This window comes from Carassius auratus, unplaced genomic scaffold, assembly GCF_003368295.1.
Source record: "Carassius auratus strain Wakin unplaced genomic scaffold, ASM336829v1 scaf_tig00004858, whole genome shotgun sequence".
NCBI lineage: Eukaryota > Metazoa > Chordata > Actinopteri > Cypriniformes > Cyprinidae > Carassius > Carassius auratus.
In genome coordinates, this window is record NW_020523620.1 from 423,268 (window position 1) to 449,423 (window position 26,156).

The 26,156-nt window shown below is 37.9% G+C and overlaps 1 protein-coding gene across 1 annotated transcript in view; it reads left to right on the forward strand.

Moving 5' to 3' along the window:
- Positions 1 to 26,156, forward strand: part of LOC113070621 (A disintegrin and metalloproteinase with thrombospondin motifs 16-like) — a 117,536-nt gene that overhangs the window by 64,840 nt on the left and 26,540 nt on the right. The window contains exons 13-18 of the mRNA XM_026244023.1: positions 718 to 890; positions 3,045 to 3,175; positions 5,218 to 5,341; positions 8,611 to 8,855; positions 9,670 to 9,808; positions 11,475 to 11,601. Of these exons, the coding sequence (XP_026099808.1) occupies positions 718 to 890; positions 3,045 to 3,175; positions 5,218 to 5,341; positions 8,611 to 8,855; positions 9,670 to 9,808; positions 11,475 to 11,601 (939 nt within the window). The remainder of the gene's footprint in view (positions 1 to 717; positions 891 to 3,044; positions 3,176 to 5,217; positions 5,342 to 8,610; positions 8,856 to 9,669; positions 9,809 to 11,474; positions 11,602 to 26,156) is intronic.

Consider the following 26,156-nt stretch of genomic DNA (forward strand, 5'->3'; position numbering starts at 1 on the left):
CTTTTAAAAAATATATAAATTTTAGGCTGATTGGCTGATTCAAATTTGTATTATTTATTTATTTTAGAATAACAAACATATGGAGAGGTTTGAAACAAACAAACAGTTAGTGATTATTTTGGACTTGGTTTGAACCAATAATCTCTTTAAATTCCAGTCTGCTAAAGCAATCCCATCTATCTCACAAAACTCTTCAGAAGTACTGGTTTTGAATTTTGCTCTTTGCTCATGGAAACACATTTTCAGCCAATCGCCTGAGCCTTATGCCATGAAACTCTCTATAGAAAAAGGAAATCTAACGGAAATTGAGACATTGCGATAAATGTGATCCTGTGAAATACTGTAGTTTTTCTATACTTGATTTTTTCATTTCCCACAAGCAGGAATGTAAGAAAAACTGCTGCATGGAAAATTGCTGGCAATGTAAGAGAGGTTGATTCATGCTCTGATAATCATTCATCTTGTTCATCATAAGATGCTTTATGCACTGCTGCACTTTATATACAAACACTTTCCTGTGCAGAAATTCCATTTTAAGCGTCAAGAAAATGGATTCCTTGTCAAAATAGAATGACATCTTAATTTCACTGGCAATGCATCTCATTACTACAACAAACATTACAGCCACTTGGCAACCATGAGTGATTGAATGAAGTTGCTGTAAATCAGGATGTGCCTTGTGATCAGTTTCTTTTCCTGTCTTTTCTTTTTTCTCAGGCCCATGTATGGTGGCAGGTTTTGCGAGGGCTTGTCTCGCTCTTATAAACTGTGTAACACTGCTGACTGTCCTCAAAACGCTGTGGACTTCAGAGCTACCCAGTGCACAGAGTTCAACAGCAAACCCTTCCGTGGATGGTACTACAAGTGGAAACCCTACACACGTGTGGACGGTTGGTATAAACGTGTTTCTACCAGTTGATGGGATGTTTCAAAAGAAATGAGTCAGTGAATTTGACAAAAATCTGGGTAAAAACGTTTATTGTATTATGTTTATAAAGTTAGACTGAAGTGAAGTATGTCCATCCTTCACATAATATTCACCCCCTTGAATTTTTCACATTTTGTTTCTGTTACTCTTAAATTCAACACATTTATGCACCATTTATTTATTTATTTTTACATTTTTCACCCCTCCACACAATGTCATTCGTTTCTATGCAGTCCTTTAGAAATGATTACAGTCATGCATCTTCGCGCAGGTATGACTGGAATCTCTATTCTTCAGCACAAAGTGTCTTGATGCCTTATGAATTAAATGAATAAAGTTTGATCAGGTTCTATCACAAATCTGATGTATAGCATAATATTTTATAGTTTTTACTATGTGCATTGGGTCATTGGATCTTCAGACTTAAAGCAGATCATTGGATGACGGAGTAAGTTCTCATGAAGTGTCTTTCCGTATTTGGCTTCATCCATGTTGGCATTAATTGAAACAAGACTTTTAGTCCTCTTTAAAAACAATCCCAATGCATGATTCTGACGTTTCTTCCATTCTTGGTTACTTGGAAAAGTTGCTGAATCCATATTCTTATTGCTTCTGGAACCACATTTCATATCAACAATTCAGATTTTAGAATTTTTGTTTGAGATTTTAAAAAAAAAAAGAAAGAAAAAGAAAAAAAGCACTTAAGGCCTGGTTCACACGGGACGATTTTAAAATTGTCGGCCGATTTTCCAAATATGAGAGACCCCACACACAGCGATAAAAAATCACGGGTTTAACAGTTTTGGTCGTTCCGTGTGTGGTGTGCAGCCACACGGCAATATCAACTCATCACACACGAACCGATTTGACTCCCGAGCATTCCCAGGTCAGACGGGAAATCTCGCAAAATCCCTCGAGATCAAACGTGACTTCAGAGTAAACAATCATGGCGGACGAAGAGGATGCAGTGGCCATAGTTTGTGCTTTGTTTTTTAACGAAAAAAAAAAACATAAGAAAAACAAGAAAAGGCGATGGTCAAAGAGGTGGAGACAACGCGAGCATGGACTATACTTGCTATATCATAATATGGAGATAAGTTGTTGTTTTCTCTCATAGAAATGTTGTTACGTACTACACAGATTAATAACCGTTGAAATAAACTTTCATATATTCGTTTCCATGTACTCTGGTGGACTGCAGTTGTGGATGTAGTTATGCTCAACGACTTTATTTGTATTTGTTATATTATATACGCCGGCTGTTTTGATTTTGTTTCCCGGTACTATCACTGCCTCGTCACCTCACTTTCTGATTGGCTACACGCCACAGTCCACAGGCTGCGTGATTGTTTGTCCTCGGGGGACACCACACACGAGACGAAATCGGGCCAAATAAATCCAACATGTTGGATATCCCCGATTTGAGATCGGAGCGGTCCCGACATTCTTCCGAGCAGAGGAGAGCAGTCTTAACACACCACACACGGCAGGAATATTTGATCAGATTATTTTACGATAATCGGAGCATCCTAAGATTGTCGGAAGGGGTGAATCGGGGCTAAAATCGGCCTAATTATCCTGCCGTGTGAACCAGCCTTAAGTTATAGAATGGAGATGGGGCTTCATCAACAGTCTTGTTGGTCAGTTTTCTTTGATTGTAAAGCGAGTTAATTAAGAGATTGAGCTGGGGCAGAGTTTTTAGGTCTTCGAGGAAGATCCAGAGCTTTGACAGTCTTTCTATAACCATTTCAATCTGTTTTCCTCCTTGCAGCTTGATCTCAAAGTTCCTTGGGAGTCAGTGAAATTTGGTGTGCTTCCAGACAATTGAACACAGATGGATTTTAAAGCAACACAGTTGTACCTGGTTAACATATTTCGCGTGATTTCAGAGTTTATGTTCCTAGTGTGATTGAATAGTTTACACAAGATAGGCTATTCAAACCAATCATATAAGATAGATATCTTATGTAAATACGCTTTAATTTAGGAATGCCACAAAGCAGAAATCAATGGGAGTGAAAACTTTTGAATTTACTTTCCACAGGTTATAGTATGTGTGTTTTTAGGGAACTATGCCTGATATTCATTGTGTATATGTATGTGTGTGTTGTTCAAGATCAGGACGTATGTAAGCTCTACTGCTTCGCTGAAGGTTATGACTTCTTCTTCGCCCTCTCCAGTAAAGTCAAGGATGGGACACTCTGCAAACAGGACAGCTCTAATGTCTGCATTGATGGCATCTGTGAGGTAATGTACAATATTCACAATATTTTAGATACCAGTGTTGTTGAAAATTACTTTTAAATGTAATGCTTTACAAAATTATGTCGCTTCCTAAAAATGTTACTAATTGCATTATTTAATTACTCTTTATGCAAAGCAGCCTAATGCGTTGTGCTTTTTATGTCTTTTGCATTACTCTTTCTCCTCTAACCTGGGTTTAACATAAAATGTTATATATTTGGCTAATGTACCTTCCACACCAAAAGTGAAATGAACAAGGCTGAGAATTTTTTTGGAATGAATTGCATGCAGAAAAGGGCAAAATAAAAAAAAAGAAAGAAAGAAACACAAATGTTAAGTTTATCTAAAGTCATTTTTACAACATTAAAGAATCTAGTTATTAACATGGGATTAAATGCATAAAAAATGTTTGTGTTAACGTTTAATTTGTGCAGGTTTGCATACTATTCTGGGTTTGCATTTTACTGCTTTTATTAATTTTGAGAAACACTGAATCTGATTTATTTTTATTTTTTTTTTGTGTGCAGGTGAGACATTTAGTCTAGATAGAACTACAGATTCATCATCTTTACAAAGAACACACGACTGCACTTTCTCCCAATTTCTCGCAACATGGAGAGCTGTCAGTCAATATATGGGAAACAAAGCTACTCAGATATTTACACGTAAATTAAAAAGTAATGTGTTACTTGTTACTTGAAAAAACTAATCTGAGTCTGTGACTCTGGAACACTGGTAGATACTGTCAGGATTCAGTCGAGTTACTCTAAAATAACTGATTAATGTGGTGTAAGTTACTTTCAGCTGAAAATGTCTTGAATGCAAAAAAAATCTTTACTTATGTGTGTTGTATTCTCTGTCCAGTGGTTTGTTGAGTTGTAATGCAAAGCTACATATTATAAAAGCATCATGGTGTTGGTTGTTTTGTTTTCCTCTGGTAATGGACTACTGACAAAGTGTGTGTGTTATCATCAAAACCAGAGATTTTCAAGAGGATTCATCTGTAGTGAATTCTCCCAGTGATTGGTTTTATGTTTTCTTCTGCTGTGGAAATCCCTCCTGACAGGCAAAGCGATCAAATGCATTTCAACTCAGTTTGGTTCAGAGAACTATAGTAAAAAAATAAAACAACCTTTCAGAACACACATCAGTTTCATATTGCGAGTTTGGATGTTTGCGGCGAAAGAGCCAACTACTATCTAATTCTATTAAATTTGACTTCAGCTGCTGCGTTTCACTGACAACATGTTAAATCTGCTGTTAAATTAAACAAGAAATTATGTTAGCATGCAGTAGTGACAAATTGCAATGGACCAGAACAATTGTAGTTCAGTGGATTGAGTTTAAATAAGCAGTAATGATGAATCATTGGAATCATTTGTCATTTCATGTTTTAGATTATACTTGAGTTGATGACATAAGTAGTTTGCACTGAAAACATTACACAAAGAACATTTGTACACACTGAACATGGACATGCTATTCAGCTGAGAGCATTTGATCTGTGTGTATTTGGACATGCATGTTGAAATTATTACCTTCTTGTGTTTCTTTCTCTAAGATCATCTTTGAAGTTTGGAGCATCTTTTACCTCTTTATTAACACAATGTGTTTAAATGTAAGCTTGTGTAACAGTGGTGTGTGGTGGTCTTCTGAAACAAGGACTCTAAATCCCCTGTCTGGTTTTGGGTTTTTAATTCTTGGTAAACTCTGAATGTTTAATGATGGTGGGCAGTCACAAAAACTGCTCAGATCATTACTTTAAGTTCGGTTTGATTTGAACATGACAGAAAATGCTGATATCGGAGCGGGTGAGCTGCTTTCTTTATAATTAACCCATTAATTTACGCCATTTTGACTGATTAATGCCAATTTGCAGACATTGGCATTATCACACTGACAACATCACTGCACCATGGAGGCACTTCCTCGTCATTCATGGCTTTTTGTATAATTTTTCAGAACTTTTGTAACTGGGATATTGATTATGAACACTTTATTGCTGCTTCTGTGTTTGCTAAAAGCTCCTGATTTGTGTTTTTCAGAGAGTGGGCTGTGACAGGGTACTGGGATCCAATGCCGTGCAGGATCTGTGTGGCATCTGCAAGGGCGACAACTCCACCTGCAAGATCTACAAAGGGCAGTACACCAAACAACATTACCTGAGCCGTATGTTTCTGTCTTTTTTCTATGAACACATGAACACTATTCTAATTAGAGCTGGGGAAAATAACATGTTAATTTCTGCAATTATGTTTGCAGTTTTATTGTATTTTTGTTGAATAAAAAAAAAAATGACACAACAAACCATTTTATATATTTGTACTGGTTTGAATTGTACTGTAATGCTCAATCGCTATAATGTCATGGCAATATATATTTTCCCATTACTTTATAAATCAAATTAATTAAATCAATTTCAGATATACTTTTTATTTAGAGTTGGCTTAATATAATTTAAGTTGAAATAACTTGTAGAGTTAGTTTCATTATAATAAAAAATGTATAGCAGCAACTGAACCTTTTACGACTTTAACTTTGTTTATATATATATATATATATATATATATATATATATATATATATATATATATATATATATATATATATATATATATATATACAGAATACTAATTTTACTCATTTAATAATAAATAAACATATATCCAAACAAATATTTCAAATTTAAATTATTTACTTAATTTAAATACTGTCGTTTGGTGGTTTCCAAATTAATGTGAAAATATATTTATAAAAATAAACTGAAAATAAAATGGAAAATATTGTACATTTTAATGTTAAGTTATTTTGTGATTTAATTATTTAATTCAGTCTGATAAAAATCTTTCTCACATTTACATTTAAATTGAATCAATTAGCAGATGCTGTCATCCAAAGCGACTTACAAAGTAGAAGCAATCATAACAAAGAGAGCAACAATATATGATGATTTATTAACAAGGTTCGGGACGAGCACTATCAGATAATCAATCAGTCTAGCCCAGCTGGTGCTCGCCAGTGAATCAACTTAACAAGGACAACACAGGTATATTTATACAGCCAAATTACCACTCTTCCACAACATTTTTTTTTTTTTTTTTTTTTTTTACCTACGATGAGGTACTGAGGATTTGTTTGTCTCCTCTGTCGTAACCTGCCGGCTCTAGGCTCACTCCTTTTCTGCCAGTCACTGCTGCTGATCACCAGGCTTCATCACAGGCTTCCAACTTCTTCGCCGACATCCTCGTATCACTCGGCCATGCCAATATATCATCCGATCGGAAAGTAGATAGTGTTTAAGCCTGAACCAAATGCTGATTTATTCAGATGAACCATTTTCACAGAGGGTAGATAAAGCAGATCTGTAAAATCTATTCTTCACCCCGCAAATTAGATAAGTTGGCCAATAGATCAATCAAAGCCCAGAACTCGCCTCACTCGTCACCACCATCATCACACAGGTGACCCGGCTCTCCTCGAAATCTGGGTCACAGCGGCAAGCCTCAAATGAGCCTGGGCCGTGCCCCAGTTCTCACCTGTGTTTACCTGTGTTTTTAATCACACATTGTACTCCGATAGACCGGTAAGATGAAAAAGATTAGTTTTTGAGAAAATACTGTACCTAAATAACCATTATAGGTGCAAACTAGTGGATGAACGACTTCTGATTTATTAAAGTAGACTTTCATGTGATGAAAGTGCATGTGCATGCGCAATCAGCATGTGATGTACAAGTTACTGTCTGTAGCCTATGTGTGTGTGTTACAGTGCAGCAGCGCATTAACTTACAGCGGTTAACTTGCATGTACAATAAACCGTTTGGAATTCTCCCGTTAAACTTCGAGTATTCAGTAATATAATCACACATGTCTTGTGGAGCTTTCGGAGTATACATTTATCTGTCATTTTAACTCACAATAAGTAAAACAATGTGTCCTAGCAATGACAACCATGCTAAAATCTAATGACATAAGATAAAAAACTCTTACAAACTACTGTCTTCTTTGGCCGCTACGGACCGAACGGTTATATGGACAGTGCACCATCCACTGTCCATGCCTTTCAATTACTGTAATACAGAAACCACTCAAAAACTGCACTTTCAGGTGACCTGATGGAGAAAGTAAGTGATCTCGAAAGTCTGTAGTAGTCTGTAGTCACTGCTCATCAATGGTGGTGTTTGTGACCGTCAGATGTAGACCTTTTTATTTACAACGAAAATTCACAACAGTGTTCATAGTTGCCATGTATATTCCTCCTAGTGCGAGCACTAAAGCTCACAAGATACTCAGTGAGCTATATGGTGTTATTAGCGTACTGCAGAATGCATACCTTGATGGACAGTTTATTGTCATGGGAGATTTCAATCATGTGAATCTCAAGACAGTTCTCCCAAAATTCCATCAGTATGTAGACTTTGCAACGAGAGGAGCAAACATGCTGGATCTTGTTTACACAAACATTCCCAATGCATACCGGACGGAGCCCCGCTACCACCTCAGCTACTCAGATCACATCTCTCTCTGATCCCAGCATACAGCGTAACGCGACTCTGCCTTCAGAACAGGTCAAACATACAAAGCTGTTCTAAGTCAGGTGAAGTCCGAACTGTCCCTCTCATCAGAGAGGCAAAATGTGCACATGCACAGAGAATCCACACTCACTTCAGTGACAGTGGAGACACACAGCGCATGTGGAAGGGCACCCAGGCCATCACAAACTACAAGCAAACACCACCTGCCATTGACACTGATGCCTCCATCCTAGATGCCTAGAACGTACTGAGGAAGATCACCACCCCTCCCAACAAACAAGTACTGTGTCTCTCCATGGATGATGTGAGGAAAACTCTGCGCGGAGTTAACCCATGAAGGCTACGGGTCCAGACAATATTCCCGGCAGAGTACTCGGTGGATGCACAGACCAGCTAGCAGATATTTACACATCTCCATGAACAACACCATTGTCCCTACGTGTCTCAAGACCGCCACCATCATCCCTGTGCCTAAGAAGTCTTGGTGTCCTGCTTCAATGACTACCGGCCCATCGCACTCACACCCATCATCATGAAGTGCTTTGAGAAGCTGGTCATGAGGCACATCAAGTCTCTGCTGCCCCCCACACTGGACCCCCTTCAGTTTGCATACTGCCCCAAATGCTTTACTGATGACGCCATCACCACCTCAGTCCATCTGGCTCTCACCCACCTAGAAAATAAAGACTTGTTTTACTGTATTCTAATTGTAGCTGGAATGTTTATAAAGCTACTCTGACTCTGATCAACTTTATGTATCACCGATATATAAACTTTATAAGTCACTCCTAAGGAACTTACCTGTGAAATAATAATTTTTGTAATCCAGGAAATAGCAATTAATAAAATATGAATTACATTTATTTTCAAAAATCTAATTTGTATGATTTCTGGCCGTCTGTAGAGTATTACCGTGTGGTGACCATACCAGCTGGAGCACGCAGCATCCGTGTGATGGAGCTCAACTCCTCCAGCTCTTATCTGGCCCTGAGGAATCTGCAGAGGAAGTATTACCTGAATGGACGCTGGACAGTGGACTGGCCTGGACGACACTCTATCGCTGGGGCTGTGTTTGACTACAAGAGAACCTACAATCGTCCTGAGAGCCTCATTTCCATTGGACCCACCAATGAGACACTGGTGGTTGAGGTAGTAGTTGCCTGTAACTTCTGATCTTCCATAATTGCATAACTGGCCAATTACAATAAATAAATAAAAAAAAAAAAAATAAAAAAAAAATACCACTTATTTTTCTATTTATTAACTTTTACTGTGTTCTTTAATAAGACATATGGGCTCTGCTTTATTGGCTCTGTCTAATGAGAGCGCTGGCTGGAAATGCACTCACCCTCAGGTCATCCAAGATGTAGAGGAATTTGTTTATTCATCAGATTTGGAGTAATGTCTCATTTTATCACTTGCTCTGGATGCTTTGCAGTGAATGGGTGCCTTCAAATGAGAGTCCAAACAGCTGATAAAACATCACCATAATACATACGTAAATCACACCATTCCAGTCCATCAGTTAACATATGGAGAAAACAAAAGCTGAAACAAATCCAGCATTAAGTTGTTTTAAAGGGGTCATGACATGAGAAACCAAATTTGGCTTTTGCTTGCTTTTGGCTGAAATACCAGTCCATAATAATTTTTCCTCTGATGTAAAAGTGGTCTGGTCTGAAGCAGGAGCGAAATCTGCACAGATCAAGCACTGTTTACAAGCCAAAAAAAGTTTAAAACATATTAGAAGTCATTACGTGATTGTTAAAGTTGCTAAATTCAAACTTGAAAATGTTATAAAAACTTATGAAAGAAAGTTCGGGGACGCAGCATGTGGGCAGAGCTCTGTCGTAACACAGCGTCAGTGTACTCGTTGTCCTCAAGAAGAATTAAAGAAGAATGGTTTTGTGACTTCCTGTGTGGTTGATGGTTCATTAGGTCTTGTGTGTTTGTCCTTGCACAGGTTCTCATGCAGGGCTGGAATCCAGGTTTTCATTGGGAATACACACTGACCAAAGACCATACGGAGAGACGCAACCAGCCCAAACACAACTACACATGGGCCATCGTTCGCTCGCAGTGCTCAGTCAGCTGTGCAGGAGGTACTGATCAGTCTGAAACACATCCTGCTGCGATTAGAGGAACATGGCAGATGTAGTGAAGTCACATGTTAAAACATTAACACTTTAACTAAGTCAGTCTGCTACAGATCTTCTGGCAGTCTGTGATTCTGGTCCAGTTAAATTATGCCCTGTTGACTGCAATACACATATATTCTTGTGCTGATTAAATTCACGGATGTTCGTAATAAAATGCATATATGCAGAAAATAAACCTGAATCAAAATTTTAGTTTTAGTGACTTTGGCAGATACTTTTATCCAAAGCAACTTGCATTGCCTTCAACGTATTGCATTTAATCAGTGCATGCATTCCATGGAAATCAAACCCATGTGCATCACTACTATTTTTTTATTTATATTCACTGAAAATCTAGACATCCATCCTAGCTCATTCATGAGAGTTTACGAAAGAAGCAGTGATATCAGATTTGTCAACAAATCCTTCTTTGGAATCAGAACTTTTCAATGAATCATCTGATCCAGTTCACAAAATCAGTCTGAATGATTTATTACAGTTTTTCTCGATTGCTAACACACAAATAATGTAACAATTCACCACTTTCTCACAACTTTAAATACAATCTCAAAACTACACACCAACTTTTGCAAACTTTAAACTTCCAGGTCAAAGGCAAACATTTTAGTCAAAAACACATTCTCTCATCTGAATTACTGCAATGCACTGTAATTGTAATGTGCAAGTAGTTTAAAAACCCTGTAGAGCTTGCAGGCCAGCCTTTCTTATGATATACTATAATGCTTATATTTCATTAGCAACAATAGACCTTTGACCTCGTCCCTTTCATTTTTCTTTTCTCCTTCTTATTCCTCTTTGTACCACACTGCCAGGATTCATTTTCCAAAACTCATAACCAGCTGTGCTCCTGTTCATATTATCCTAAGATTCTGATCTGTGTGTCATCAGTTTTGCTACTTAATATTCACACATGGGTAAATGTGTGCTATTTGTGTTCCTTTTGTGATACTTGAGGTTTTGTGTTTGTGTTTTCTGAATGAGAACATGGTTAAACCTGTGCAAAATTATGCTGTTCTTGTGTAGAGTTTTGCAGAAAACACTAAGCAAATTGGAGCATGTGTGAAAACAGATGAAATGTGTTAAAAGTTTTGATAAATGTGTCTTTTTGTTTCGAGAACTGTATAAATTTTTAGGAAAATGGTGCCAAATGAAACCATTACAGTGTGTTAGCAAACAAGAAAAACTGTAATTCTTAAAAAAGTGTATTTTTCCATAAGTGCATGCATGATTTTGTAAAACCTGTTGCATTGTTTCATTAATTGCGAATCAATGCACATGCATCCAAAATCAATCTAAATGATCTGAGTGAAACTCAACAGCATTATGTGTTTCTCAAGTGTATCTGCTGGTCTGTGCAGCTGTAACTCTATAGCTGATAGCTGAGCCTCAGGTGAGTCAGTAAGGTCTGTTCCCATCAGTAGAGCTGACTCCTCTTTCACACCAGACCTGACATCAGTGCTCTGTGATGGTATGTAGAGAGCCTGAGGCGAGGCCAGCTGTTAGGAGGTCAGAGGTCAAACGCCCTACAGGCGACCTCTGGAAAACTGCTTCTTCAGCTCAAATACCTTGAACTTTCTTTTTTTATATGTTTTTTGTGTTTTCTCCTCAGGTCAGAGGGTCAATAAATCAGTATGCTACAAGGATCTGAGGGTTCAGGTGAACACGTCTTACTGTACCTCACGATCTCGGCCATCCACCGGTGTGATGTCCTGTAACACACAGCCCTGTCCCGCAAGGTAACATCTTCACTGACCTCCTCTCATCTGTTCAAACACTGAGAGAAACGTGTCTAGAGAAAGAAACGTCTCAGGTTACCCATGTAACCATGGTTCCCTGAGAATAGGGAACGAGACGCTGTGTCCTCTAGAGGGAACTATGGAAACGATGTCTGCGTGGCCGGTGTCTGAAGCATGAATGAAATAATGACAATGAACTTGACATTGGTAGGCGGAAGTCTATGACGTAAGCAAATAAGTGACTGTGGTTATAAAAGGGTACCTGCAGAACACATCATCCTCTTTTTTGTCTGAGGAGACACAGGCATGATACCAAAGAATGGCAAAGAGATACAGTGTCTCGTTCCCAATTCTCAGGGAACCATGGTTACATGTGTAACCTGAGACGTTCCCTATCGAAAGGGAACTCTACGCTGCATCGTCTAGAGGGCGCTATGGGAACTGTACTCCAACACTGCCATGCTGAAGGATAGTGCCCAAGTAACTGTTTCTCCAAGTCATGACTTGAGGAACAGCATCCCTTCTAGCGAACTGCTAGGCTATACTACAGACTCCAGGTCCAATCATCATAGACTACCTTACCCGCCAGAGTCTGGAGCTCTAAGAGTAGAGGTCTCAGGTCTAATGAGAGGAGACCTAGCTACACTCAATGCCAGAGGCAGGTAGTGAGGCTCAAATAAAAAGAGCCTACTACTCGCATTACTGCCTAAGTGGAGCTCTGGGGAGTGGAGGCTTCAGCAAGAAGACTCTCTAAACCGAGAGGAAACCTACCTACTCAACCCGGTTAGGGAAGCTCTTAAGGATGGAGGTCTCAGCATAACGACTCTCTAAAGCGAGATGAGACCTGGCTACCAGTGATGCGCGGATTGATCCAAAATGAGCGGGTGCCTGTGGTCACCCACGATTACGTATTTTTAATGATATTCGGGTCGCGGTCGGTCAGGTCGTTTGAAATAATGATGCCAATTAAAACTTTGTAATTTATATAGTAGCCTAATAAACAGAATTTTGAAATAAATAGGCCTACACTTTATTGGCTGAATAACTGGTGCAAATAGAATGACCAACTGTCCCACTTTACGTTGTACTGTACAGCAATTTTACCCTTTGTCCCGCCTCACGCTAACTGAGCATCTGTCCCACGTTTTTTCAGTCTGAGTTTTTTAGTACTTCAAATCAGGGATATAATGGTTAACTAAAACTAAAATAATTTAAAAGGTGTGTTACTTGATGTAACTAAAATGAAGGGAAGGGGGAAAAATAATTTTATATACTGTGTATATATATATTAGAGCCCGACCGATATATCGGCCGGCCGATATTATCGGCCGATATGAGCTTATTGCATTTAAATCGGCATCGGCGTTTATAATGGCCGATGGAACATGAGAAACGGAGTCTCATGCTTTACTCATGTTATGAGTGTTGCATAGTTTACCCACCAGAGGGAGCTCTGCAGCTCCAGAGTTGACAACAGCGCCAGAAATTCACTAGCGAAGAAAGCGATAAGCCAAGCCAGCCACGGAGATTTTTTTTCTGTTTTGACGGTGAGTCTGTCGTTCTTCATGTGAAATGATTTAGTTCATACACTGTATATACAATGATGTGGTAGTTCTAGCTAACGGTCCTATCATTATCACTTATAAATATTCTGTAACATCACTTACAGCCACTAATGCATTGCTATATTAGATTAGCCACGAAGCTAATACCATGTTTATTAGTGGAAGAGTGCGAACGTTAATAAGATGTCAAACTATAACGTTATCGTTTAACTTATTCTAAATATATCTGCAGTGTTTCCCACATAATGACCGGGTAACTGTGGCAGGGGGGCAATGACTAGAAGTTATGTACAGCGTGCCTCGAAAAAACAACAGCTGTTATGTTATTGAATGAATTCATTAAAAATAGGTCATTGCACTTACATCAAATCACGATATGGACGAATATCTGTAAGTATTAAGCCGGAATAGTCTTTTTAAATATGAATCCTGCATGTTCTGCGCGTCTCTGTTAATGAATGGCGCAGAAGCGCCTCTTCATTCATTAAACACACGTAAGCGCGCATTAAGCTTGCGGTGAATTCAGCGTCCGCTGTCTCACTAAATAATCACGTGAACACATGAACAACATCCCCAGAACTGCTCTGACAGTCACTTCATGAGCATTTGACCGTTTGATTTAAGTAAAAACAGCGCCACATCACATACACAGAACTGTAAATGTACGCCAACCCGTCAAAATAAAAGTCCAGTTAAAGGCTGTTGTTCAGCAGAATGTACAAAAGCCTATCATAGACCCGATTACTAAAATATTCGATATTTACAGCCTTATGTTATTCTAACGCTAATATAGCTTCCTTTTTAGCAGGCCCCTTAAATGCTTGCTATTAACTTGATTGAAGGTGGTTCTTCTCAAAATTGACAGCGGTGTGTTCATGACACTAACGTTAACCATTCAACTTCGAGTAGGTGGGTCAGAAATGATTAACCAGAGGGGACATGTAAATAAATGTGAGCTGAACAAGCGCTTTTTTTTATTTATTTTTATTTTTTACAGATTGTTTCAAAGCAGCTTTAAAGACATAACAGGAAAATGTTGTAATATTGTTAAATAGAAGTAGGTAATAGGTAATACCTATTGGTTGACAAATAAAAAAAATATATATTTCTCATTTTTGCCTATGTAGGAGATCCCTGTTTATTATAATTCTAATTCTAATGATGACACGAGTAATGATACATGGTGTCATTATTAATACACATGCTTATTCTTTCTCTGTCTCTTTCTGGCCTACAGATACCTGAAAAAGGTGAATGCTGTAGCAGCAAAGTGTGGGACTACTTCTGCAAATACTTTAACTTTAGTATTATAATTTATTTACAGAACACACACAGACTGTTAAAACCAGCTTCAACTGGAAGAAAGTAAAAGTGTTTTTTTGACCATTAAAAAATATATACTTTTGATGTGCAATTGTTTAGTCATTGAGACTATAATCTAAGGCTTTTTTTTTTACATAATCTCTTCTGGAAAATGGTTTATACAGCCCACATACATAGAACAGGCAGATATTTTGCTATTGAATGTTGTGTAAGTGCAGTATATAGGAAATGGGTCTAATATCCAGTTTATTTTCAAAATCAAAATATCGGCTTATAAATCGGCTCTTTTCGAGTTAATATCGGCATCGGCATCGGCCCCCAAAAATCCATATCGGTCGGGCTCTAATATATATATATATATATATATATATATATATATATATATATATATATATATGTATAAGTATATATGTTTGTCAGGGATGCGCGGGTCAATGTATAAACATCCCACACCCGACCGATGTTTTCAACTAACCCGCCCGCAACTCAAAATATTGTACCCGACCCGCTTCCTGACCCGCATTTTTTAAAAGTACTAAATGCTTCGCCCCTTTATATTAATTTAATTACTTAAATAGGCTATAGCCTACAGGATAATACACGTTATGACCACGCACATAAAGCTTGCCACAAAGTAATGATTATGAATATGTCTAAATTACCAAAGAGACATTTGATTGTTTAGTAATAAACTGGTCTATTCTGTGTCGCTGCTAAGATGAAGTTGACGATGTGGACTCCCCATGAACGCCAGAGAGAAATGCACATTTCATATGGATTACATAATCAGAGAGTAGCCTATTTATTTTGGTTTGAATGTTTTTGTTTAAAAGTAGACATTTTAAGCTTTCTGTAATATATTGCCTATATTTCTTTTTAAACCCACAGACTAAAATATTAATACAATACCTGACTCAAAATATCACCCAAAGTTTCTACAGCTTTTTTCTTAGCTATTTCAGAATCTGGAAAAATGACTGGGGCTAACTCGTTACAATGTGTGTGATTTACGGCATGATAAATGCTCGTCATTTCTGCTGCCCAAACTTTGTCAACCTGTGGATCATTTAGTTTATTGAAAAACTATTGCACTGATTAGCATGTTTATTGGTGTTTTTTTTCTGTGGTAAGTTACTCACATGCACCATGTTGCTTCACGTTGTATACTCCACCATGTCCCACAGAAAAACTGCTTTTGCATAAAATGCAAAAAGCTCTCTCTGCTTCACCATCTACAGGTCTTAACCAAGACTATGTTGCGGTCCATTCGCTATTAAAAGTGCATCTTCTCTTTTTCGTGCCCACACTGGCCATTGCTGCTTAACCTGACCGATCAGCGCGCTTGAGATTGTTCAAGTATAAGTCTTGAGGAGGCGTTCACGCACCAGTCAACAGTTTGATTGACATACAGCCTATCGATTAACGCTTTTATCGTTCTCTGAACTACTGGACATAAGTTAACAGTACGCCAATGGACGTATCCGTGTATTTATTAGGCAGGGTCAAATGAAAATGCGGGACAGATGCTCAGTTTGCGTAAGGCGGGACAAAGGGTAAAATTGCTGTACAGTAAAACGTAAAGCGGGACAGTTGGTCACTCTATTCGCGCCAGTTATTCAGCCAATAAAGTGTAGGCCTATTTATTTCAAAATTGACCGACCGCGACCCGAATATCATTAAAAATATTTTTGGATGACTCGTAACCGTGGGTGACCATAGGCACCTGCTAATTTTGGATCAACCCGCGCATCACTGATGTGTGTGTGTGTGTGTGTGTGTGTGTGTGTGTACATTTTATTAACTGTTTAGGATCCACATACTGTGAATGCTTGTGTTATTTTACTCAACAAATACCTTTAACTACGGTGGCCAAAAAGGCTCAACTCGCTGCAAATGAAAAAACACCTGCAAATTACCTTCAAATAAGAAAATATCTTCATCAATTTGACAACACACGCTAAGAAACAAGGCGCAAATAGGCACAGATCTCCTTAATGTGTTTAAGCAGTTAGTTTACCCAAAAATGAAAAAAAGGCTGTGTCTCACTCACCCCAGAGGCATCCTAGGTGTATATGAATTTCTTCTTTCAGACTAATCCAGTCGGAGTTATATAAAAAAACTGTCTTTGATCTTTCAAGTTGTTTCATTGCAATCAGCGGATGTTGCAGTCAGTGTATAGGTTATTTAATTACAGTTACTTATGAAGTACTTGCGTAACATACAGTAAATAATTTCAATAGTTCTAAAATCAATATTGAATTTGAAATCTAAATAATAATAAAAATGAATGCAGCGTCTTTAACCTTTGAAGCACCTGCGCATTCACTTTCCATTTTTCCTAATTCACAGAGAAACCTTAAATAAGATGAACCTTAATCGAATCTAAAAAGGCCCTACTTTTATTTGTGTACACTGACAATAACAACAAAACATTTTGCTTTTGCAAAATAAACAAAACAAACAGGGTTAACTTTCTGCCATGTAGGTCTCTGTGAGCAACTTTCTACATGTCACAAACTCAGCGAATATTTGACACAGAGACATGAGAAATATGTCTATAGAAAGCTTGTGTCTACTTTTAAATTAACGAAAATGAATATTATCTGATTATGTAAACCGTATGAAACTAAAGTGAGGCACAGGCTTTTCCGTATCTGACCTCATTATTTGCAGACACTTCTATGCAAATACCCTCATATAGATGAAAAAATACAAATAAATATATATATATAAACATAAACAAATAATAATAATAAATATTTCATCAAATTTTCCTTGTTTTTGAAAGAAGTCCTGCTGTGAGGAATTTGCCTCAGAAGAGGAGTGCGATCTGACATGGCTTTATTCAGCAGAGAAGATCATTTAAGTAATGTATTCCTACATTAGTTAACGTGTTATTTTCTACATAAACCTGTTCGGATTATACTAGTTGGACTTAAATAAAAAATACAGTTGTTTAAAAGCTAAAAGGCTAAACTATTCTATGTTTCACTCAAACTTAAAACATAAAGTTTAATTTCTATTAAGGTTTATAGGGATTTTAAGATGTAGCCTAATAAACGATTTGAATAAGTTACTTACTAATTAATTAAATTACTAATTAATTAGTAATTTAAACACAATATTGATGATGTAATTAGTAATAGTTATTAATCACTTTTTTAAAGTAACTTACCCAACACTAATTGTAGTGCTTCAGTCCAAATGAAGTGAAATAAAAAGGGCCCATCCATAACTGGGCGGTGAACAAAGTTCTCCTGTAGTGAATCAATGCATTTTTGTAAGATTTTTTTTTTTAAACCTAATAATAACTTTAATGTAGCTTGCGCTCACTGTTGTAAATGGAAGCAGTTCCGGGGGAATTATGTATGAGGTCATTTTTGTTTATGCAAAGTTTTATTCTCATGCTAGTTACCACATGGTAATGATTGGTTGCAGGGATTTGACACAAGGCACAGATATTGTCTGATCTCGTGTCACTGCAGCAGCAGATCTCTGTGTGCGTGCGTGTGCGTGTGTGTGTGTGTGTGGTTTTAAACCTCACTGCTCATGTTTTCTCGTGTCCATCATCAGATGTTTTAGAAGTGTCTCCATGGCAGCATCATGCAGAGCATGTTTTGTCTTGATTGTCAAGCCTAGTGCAGCTAGACTCCAGGGCAGAGTAATTACCAACAATGTCCAATGGCTTGGAAATGGTAGACACAGAATGACGCTCACATCTGCTCTGCCAGCATCTCAGTTCACAGAGCAGGTTTTGTGCTTCCCTGAGGTCCAGCACAGAGCCGTCTTCACAGCTGACAGACAGACTCCTCATGTCTCTGAGAGCTGCTCTGAAAGCATTAAAGTGTCTGAAGCTCCTGTAAACCTGCCTGATGCTCCGCTGATTGTTTCCAAGTGTAGCAGTGTTTTCTTTGGCAGTGAGATCCAGCTCTTTCTCCCCTGTTTGCTACACTCGCTCAGTTTCTCCATATCTCACATATCTTGAGTGTAAGAGGCAGATCACGCACTATAATCCTGCTGAGCATCTGCATCTGTGCCGACATTAACACACTAAACACACAGCTGCTCGTACTGATGGGAAAACACTGCACTGCTGCTGCTGCCTCTCCCGTTTGCCATATCCACTTAAAGACCTGAGCATCTCTTAACAATAGTAATAATAATCATAATTACCATAATAATATATTTTTAGGGCCCCAGCCCAAATGGTAAAAGGACACTATAGGAATTGTTCAGTTTCTTCTTCTCCAAAATGAATCATATTTTTGAGGGCGTAAACATGCTCAGAAACTCATGAAACTCTGCACACACACACACCAGAAGTGGTGAAAAAACCACTATCTGATATGATTTTCTAAATAGGGTGTGGTAAAATGCCTCAATAGCGCCACCTATAAAATTCAACAAAGTGCCACTTGAGCTATGTTTCACATACAGTACATGTATGAAATTCAGTAGGCACATGTAGCACACCAATACTTTCAAAATAGTCCCATGGCACAAAGTCCGATATTCAACAGGAAGTCTGTTATTTTGAATTTTCTCTGCAAGTTGTGTGTTGCTGTCGTTGTATTTAAACGAACTCCTCCTAGAGATTTAAACAGATCAACACCAAGTTTAGTCAGTGTAATCTAAAGCACTTTATGATTTTAATTTGCTCTACGATAGTCTTGGCCTGAAGACATCTAAAGACCAATATTCAGTTATAATCATAGCTCAACCTGCTGGCAACAGGATATGTCATTCTTTACACTAACAAACACACCATATTCAATATTCACCAAACTTCGTATGTTTGATAAAACTGCTTGCTTAAAGGCATCAACATGCAATTATTCAGTTATAGTCATGATGCCACCAGTTGGCAGCAGGAAATATGGCACACATAAATTACTTTGACATAATCCTCCTACCTTTATATTTACCACTTTAAATGCATGTTGCTGACCATTCGCTGTTTTCCTTTTGCAAGGCCCAAGCATTTTTGTTCAATTTGTATTTAAAATCAGGCTTACAAAAATATAAATTATGTACGTTCACTGCCGTGTAAAAGTTTGGGGATTCAATTCAATTCAAGTTTATTTGTATAGTGATTTTTACAATACAAATCATTTCAAAGCAACTTTACAGAAAATTAAGTTTCTACAATATTTAGTAGTAGCTTATAATTGGTGACTGTCACTTTGTGCACATATGACAGGGTTTTTCAGAAAAATTAATACAAGACGTAGTCCGCCAGATGATGAAAATTATTAACAGCAATTATTATATGATACAATCACACTTGTAGCAATATTTGTTAGTTCTTTATGTTGATTCAGGGTTAGCATCATCTGAGGTCCTCTGAAAGGTTAGCATCATCTCTTCTCAGGTGTTCTGGATCCAGACTGGAGCTTGTGTGAATCCTAGTTAACACGGGATGAAGATCCCAGCAGAAACATAGACATCATTAGCATAGCTGCTGATCCAACAAAGTCAAATTAATTAGTTTCACCCAAGCTTAAGAATAAGAATGCACATTTGATCAGATACAACTGCAGTCACAATTTAAGAGATACATTATTTTAATGTTTGGCGAAAGAGATGCATTATTAATCTAGATTTAAACAGAGAGAGTGTGTCTGAAACCCGAGCATTATCAGGAAGGCTATTCCAGAGTTTGGGAGCCGAATGTGAAAAAGCTCTACCTCCGTTTTGTGACCTTAGGGAGCGTGATGGATTGTAGCGTGGTATAAGGCTAGTTACGTACGCAGGAGCTAAGCCATTTAGGGCCTTGTAGGTAAGTAATGATAATTTGTAACTGATACGGAACTTAATAGGTAGCGAGTGCAGAGACTGTAAAATTGGGGTAATATGATCATATTTTCTTGACCTCGTAAGGACTCTAGCTGCTTTTTGGACTACCTTAGACGTTTCATATATAGTTGAGTATCATCAGCATAACAGTGGAAACTAATCCCGTATTTTCTAATAATATTACCAAGGGGCAACATGTATATTGAAAATAGATGAGGACCTAGGACGGATCCGTGTGGCACTCCATATTTTACTGGTGATAAATGAGATGACCCCCATTTAAATAAACAAAATGTTAGCGATCAGACAGGTAGGATCTAAACTATCTTAGAGCCTGCCTGTGTAGTTTTGTAATCTTTCTATGAGTATGTCATGATCTGTGGTGTCGAACGCAGCACTAAGATCAAGTAAAACTAGCAATGAGAAATTATTCATACAGATCTTTTTTTTTTTTTTTTTTTTTTTTTTGCAGGAAGGAGCTCAATTGAGCTGAAACAACTTTTTCAAAAATTTTAGACATAAATGGAGGATTTGAAATAGGCCTATAATTGGCCAGTTCAGTCCAGCTTGAAAGGTTTTGGGACGTGACCTAAATATAACGACGAGTTAATGATACAGTGTAATTTATTTATTTAGCTCTTCCTGTCCTATAGTTGTGAAGCACTGCAGTTTATCTTTGGGTGCGATGGATGAAACTGTTATATCTAATGTTATCTATTTAATCAGTGAAGAAATTCATAAGGCCATTACTATTAAATGTTGATGGAATATTTGAATCAGGTGGCATCTGGTTATTTGTTAATTTAGCCATTTTCGAGTTTGTGGATATGCTCTGCCGTAGCAGATTTTAGAGCATGTCTATAGCTGGGGACAATAATATATTCTTTTTTTATTATTATTTTTTTTTTAAATACTTTTATTCATCAATGATGCATTAAATTGATTTAAAAGTGACAGTAAAGAAATGTATAATGTTGCGAAAGATTGACATTTCAAATAAATACTGTTCTTTTGAACTTTCTATTCATCAAAGTATCCTGAAAAATTAAATGTTGTCAATTAAATGTCACAGTTTCCTCAAAAATATTGTTTTCAACATTGATAATAATCAGAAATGTTTCTTGAGCAGTAAATCATCATATTAGAATGATTTCTGAAGATCATGTGACACTGAAGACTGGAGGAATGATGCTGAAAATACAGCTGCACATCACTTACAATTACATCAATTACATCATCATCACTTCACAGAAAGAAATATTTTTTAACTGTGTTTTTGATCAAATAAATGCAGCCTTGATGTTTTTTTTTTTTTTTTACATTAAAAAATCATAATAACCATAAACTTTTGAATGGTAGTGCATGTATGTTTTAAAATTTATTGTTTTATAAAATGTATATAACATTTTGATCTAATTAATTATATGGTTAATTTTAGTGGAGAAAGCTTTTGATGTGAATGTAATTCATTGCATTATTATGGAAGACGAAAGCATTAAAAAGACAGATTTTCAATCAAGAGACTAACATGAAAAGTCGAGATGAGTTTAAATGAGACTGTCTGATACCCACTGGTAACAGTCCCAAATTTTTACCTAATAAAGCATTTTAAACACATTCACCTGGTGCAAGGACCGGCATCCCATGAGTATTCAAGCCTCTCCAGCTCTTATATGAGTTTACTGATTGAAACAAACAAGTCATTTCCCCAGTGCCTGTGAGAACATGCTTCGTTTATCATGTTTGCATGCACTCAGAGCTGATTTGATGGTTGACAAAGAAGGGCATTGCCCAGTAAACATGTTGAGATTAATAGGCCCACTGATGGGTGTCTGGACGTTCAGTCTGGGCGAGGTAGGGTGAAAGGTCACCTTATCCAACTGGCATGTCTTGGGTGTACCCTACATTACTCACATGTTGGCACCACCATTCATCCATTCCTGGGACAGTGAGAAAGGAGACCTCACAACCCTGACCCCAGATCAGCACCAGTGTAGACCAGCATGTGGTCAATGGATTCGACAAGGCATGACAGGCAGATCCGAGAAACAGAGACTGTGATGCTGAGAGGCTGTTTTGTAGGTTTGTTGTTGCTTCTATGGTTTTTTATAATGTTGGACAACCAGATGCACGTTTTTGTGATTTCAGATGTCAGAGCTGTTTTTATTTATTCCACATGATTGTGCAACAACATGTTCTGACAGAACAATCTGACCTGAGAAGATGCAAATGAGAGATATCCGTTTCTGTCTCAACATATACAATAATCTGGCTAATGTGCTGATTTGGGGTGAATGATATTGAATATGCAGTGAGCTCATGGCTCTTCAGGAGACGCTGGAGAAACACTATCGAGATGAAGGTTCATGCTTAACCTGCTGCTGAAAAATGAGGACTTTGGAGGGATAAGAGCATGTCCTGCCGGATTACTTTTTTTGGGGTTCTTGTTTGGGTCTGCTGGGACTGAGGAGAACCAAACCAGATCAGCTTTAAGGCGTAATGCAGTACACATTGCTGACAGACAGAAAAATTAATACAAGACATATTCAGCCAGATGATGAACATTATTAATATTAATAATGATTAATGATTATTATATAATGCAGTCACACTAGTAGCAATATTTGTTAGTTCTGTTTGTTGATTCAGGGTTAGCATCATCTGGGGTCCTCTGAGGGTCAGCATCATCTCTTCTCAGGTGTTCTGGATCCAGACTGGAGCTTGTGTAAATCCTAGTTACCACGGGATGTAAATCCCCTGGAAAAACAGAGACATCATTAGCATAGCTGCTGATCCAACAAAGTAAAATTAATTAGTTTAACCCAAGCTTAAGAATAAGAAATGCATTTGATCAGATGCAACTACACTCACAATTTAAGAGATACATTATTTGAATGCTTGTCGAAAGAGATGCGTTATTAATCTAGATTTAAAGGGGGGTTGAAATGCTATTTCATGCATACTGAGTTTTTTACACTGTTAAAGAGTTGGATTCCCATGCTAAACATGGACAAAGTTTCAAAAATTAAGTTGTACGTTTGAAGGAGTATTTCTGTTCCAAAAATACTCCTTCCGGTTTGTCACAAGTTTCGGAAAGTTTTTTTTCGAGTATGGCTCTGTGTGACGTTAGATGGAGCGGAATTTCCTTATATGGGTCCTGAGGCACGTCTCCCAGAAGAGCGCGCGCTCCCGTATAGCAGAACACTGAGAGCACAACAGACTTCACTGATCAGAGCCAGAGCGTCGCCAAATGTCACAAAAGGAGTGTGTTTTTGGTTGCCAGGGCAAGACAACCCTGCACAGATTACCAAAGAAAAAACAACATTAAGGGACCAGTGGATGGAGTTTATTTTTACAGAGCATCAACGGAGTTGTGCAAGTGTTTGTGTTTGTCCCCTGCATTTCGAAGATGCTTGTTTTACAAACAAGGCCCAGTTTGACGACGGATTTGTGTATTGTTTATTTCTTAAGGATGATGCAATCCCAACGAAAAAGGTTCACGATCGTGTGTTGGAACCGCAGGCGGTGAGTAAAACTGCTTAAAATATCTCTGCCTCCTTGTTAGTGCGTCTGCCTCCCATCGGAGACCCGGGGTTCGAGCCCCGCTCGGAGCGAGTCCTTGCTGCTGCTGCTCTCGTTCAGTTTCAGCCTCTGGATCTGATTCTGGATCATAAATAAACGGCTGAATCAGACTGTTAGCCATGGTTTATTTTGGATGATGGTTTTTTCCTCAAGGTAATGTCGGAGCCGTTAAATATGTTTTCAACGGCTCTGGGTAATGTCACAGCTTCCCAAAAGCTCTCAATGCAAAAGCCTATTCGCGCTTGTGATTCTTTAGCTCCGCCCACACGTCACGCCTCCAGTCGGTCGTGTTTTTCCGGGAAAAATCGGTAATCCAAATCAGAATCCAACAAGCAGGGCCTGGTTTTTCAAAAGGTTTATTCCGGATAAAATTGATCCGGTTTTAGTAATCCTTTTTTTGCGATCCGTGATCATGTAATCCAGCTTTCTTTTGGAGCCAGTTTTTTAAAGCAACATCGGATTGGATCAATCTGATCCGGATAGGAACTTTTCAGGATCACCAAATCTGGATAAGCAGTGCTGGATAACCAGTGCTCAAACAGGATAGGAAATCACAATGTAGAACTATAGATATGTAAAGAGCAACAAATAGAATAGCCAGTGAGGGTGCAATCAATTAGTGACAATTAGTGACAGAATAAAATGTATTGTTTTTGGTCAATTTTGACAGCTGTTTGGGGGATTATTTTATGAGGGCAAACTATTTCTACTTTGCTGTAGGCCTATACTGAAAGGCTGAATACGTTAAAGCCTACCTATCACTGTAGCCTGACGGATGAACAAATAAAATTAAAACCTTATGAATAAATAGGATATCTTGTAAGATACTGCATGATCCAAATATAGTATTATTTGATACATTTTTAAAGTTTTCATTACATTTTGGCCATGAAATCCACGCTGAATCCACCCTTCTGATGGGATCAGTTTAATCCAGATGATTTGATCCAATTCATTATCCAAAATCCTACTGGATTACTTTTGAAAAACCGGGCCCAGGGGTCAAAACCAGAAATCAATCCAAAACAAACAACAGGGATAGGAACAGGGATAGGAACAGGAACTGGAACAGGAACAGGAACAGGAACAGGAAACTAGGAAGGTCGGAAGGTGGGGAAACTGGGTGACGGAAAGATAGGACTCCATGAAAACAAACAGAAAAAGACCGGTTAATATAGGCAGGTTAATGACTATCAAGTGAAGACACCTGAGTGCAATTAACAGGAGTGCAATTACTGTGATGAAGGGACAAGGCTATGTGGGAATTGTAGTGCCTACAGTGAGGTGCCTATGGGGAAGTGAGACCACTAGTGGACACCCAGGGAAACAGAGACCAGACAGCGTGGCATAATGTCTATCATAAGAAGCCATGACACAAATATTTATAACACCAATGATTAAAAATACTTTATGGGTGCTTTCACACCTGCCTCATTTAGTTCAGTTGAATCGTACCAGAGTTCGTTTTCCTGTTTGGTGCGGTTTTATTGGCCAATGTGAAAGCTTTTAATGTTATAAATAACAATTAATTGCCATTTTAGTGATCAAAAGCCCTAAAAAATTATTTAAAACCTTGTGTGATTTGCCATTTTCATGGCAATAAATAATGTAAATGGTTTTCTGGATTGAAAGTGACTGTATCCTAAATGTAATTGTCATGTACAGTTGAGAAGTTCAAGACCTCTGGCTGGAGATCATTTTAACACAGTAATTGGGTTTAGATTAGCGTCTTGTCTTTATGTCAATTAGATGATAGCTTGCACAACATAATCAATACCTCACAACATTTTCTGTAAAGTTTATACACCCATGCACATTACAGATCCAAAAGCACTGGTCTCCGACGGCTGGAGAACAGATCTGTGTTGCCTGTGTTTTCCGTAACGTACTGTCAGCGAAATTATTGAACAACATATCCGCAGGTGTTGATGGTTTTAGAGGCAGACAGACTCTGGTCCCGAAGAAGGATAAGTGCAAGATCCAGTTGGCAAACACCCTACACTCTTGAAAATAAATGTGCTTCAGAATGCCATAGAAGTACCTTTTTTGTCTAATGGTTCCATAAAAAGTCTTTAACATCTGAATAGCCTTTCTGTTTCACAAAAGATTCTTAGTGGATAAAGAAGGATCTTCGGATTATACAAAAAGATGGTTCCTTAAAGAACCTTTGACTGAATGTTTCTTTGTGGAACCAAAAAATGGTTCTTTTATGGCACCCCTTTGAAGAACCTTTTTAGCACCTTTATTTTTAAGAGTTTAGAAACTGTAAAAGGAATTCCCTAAAAAACA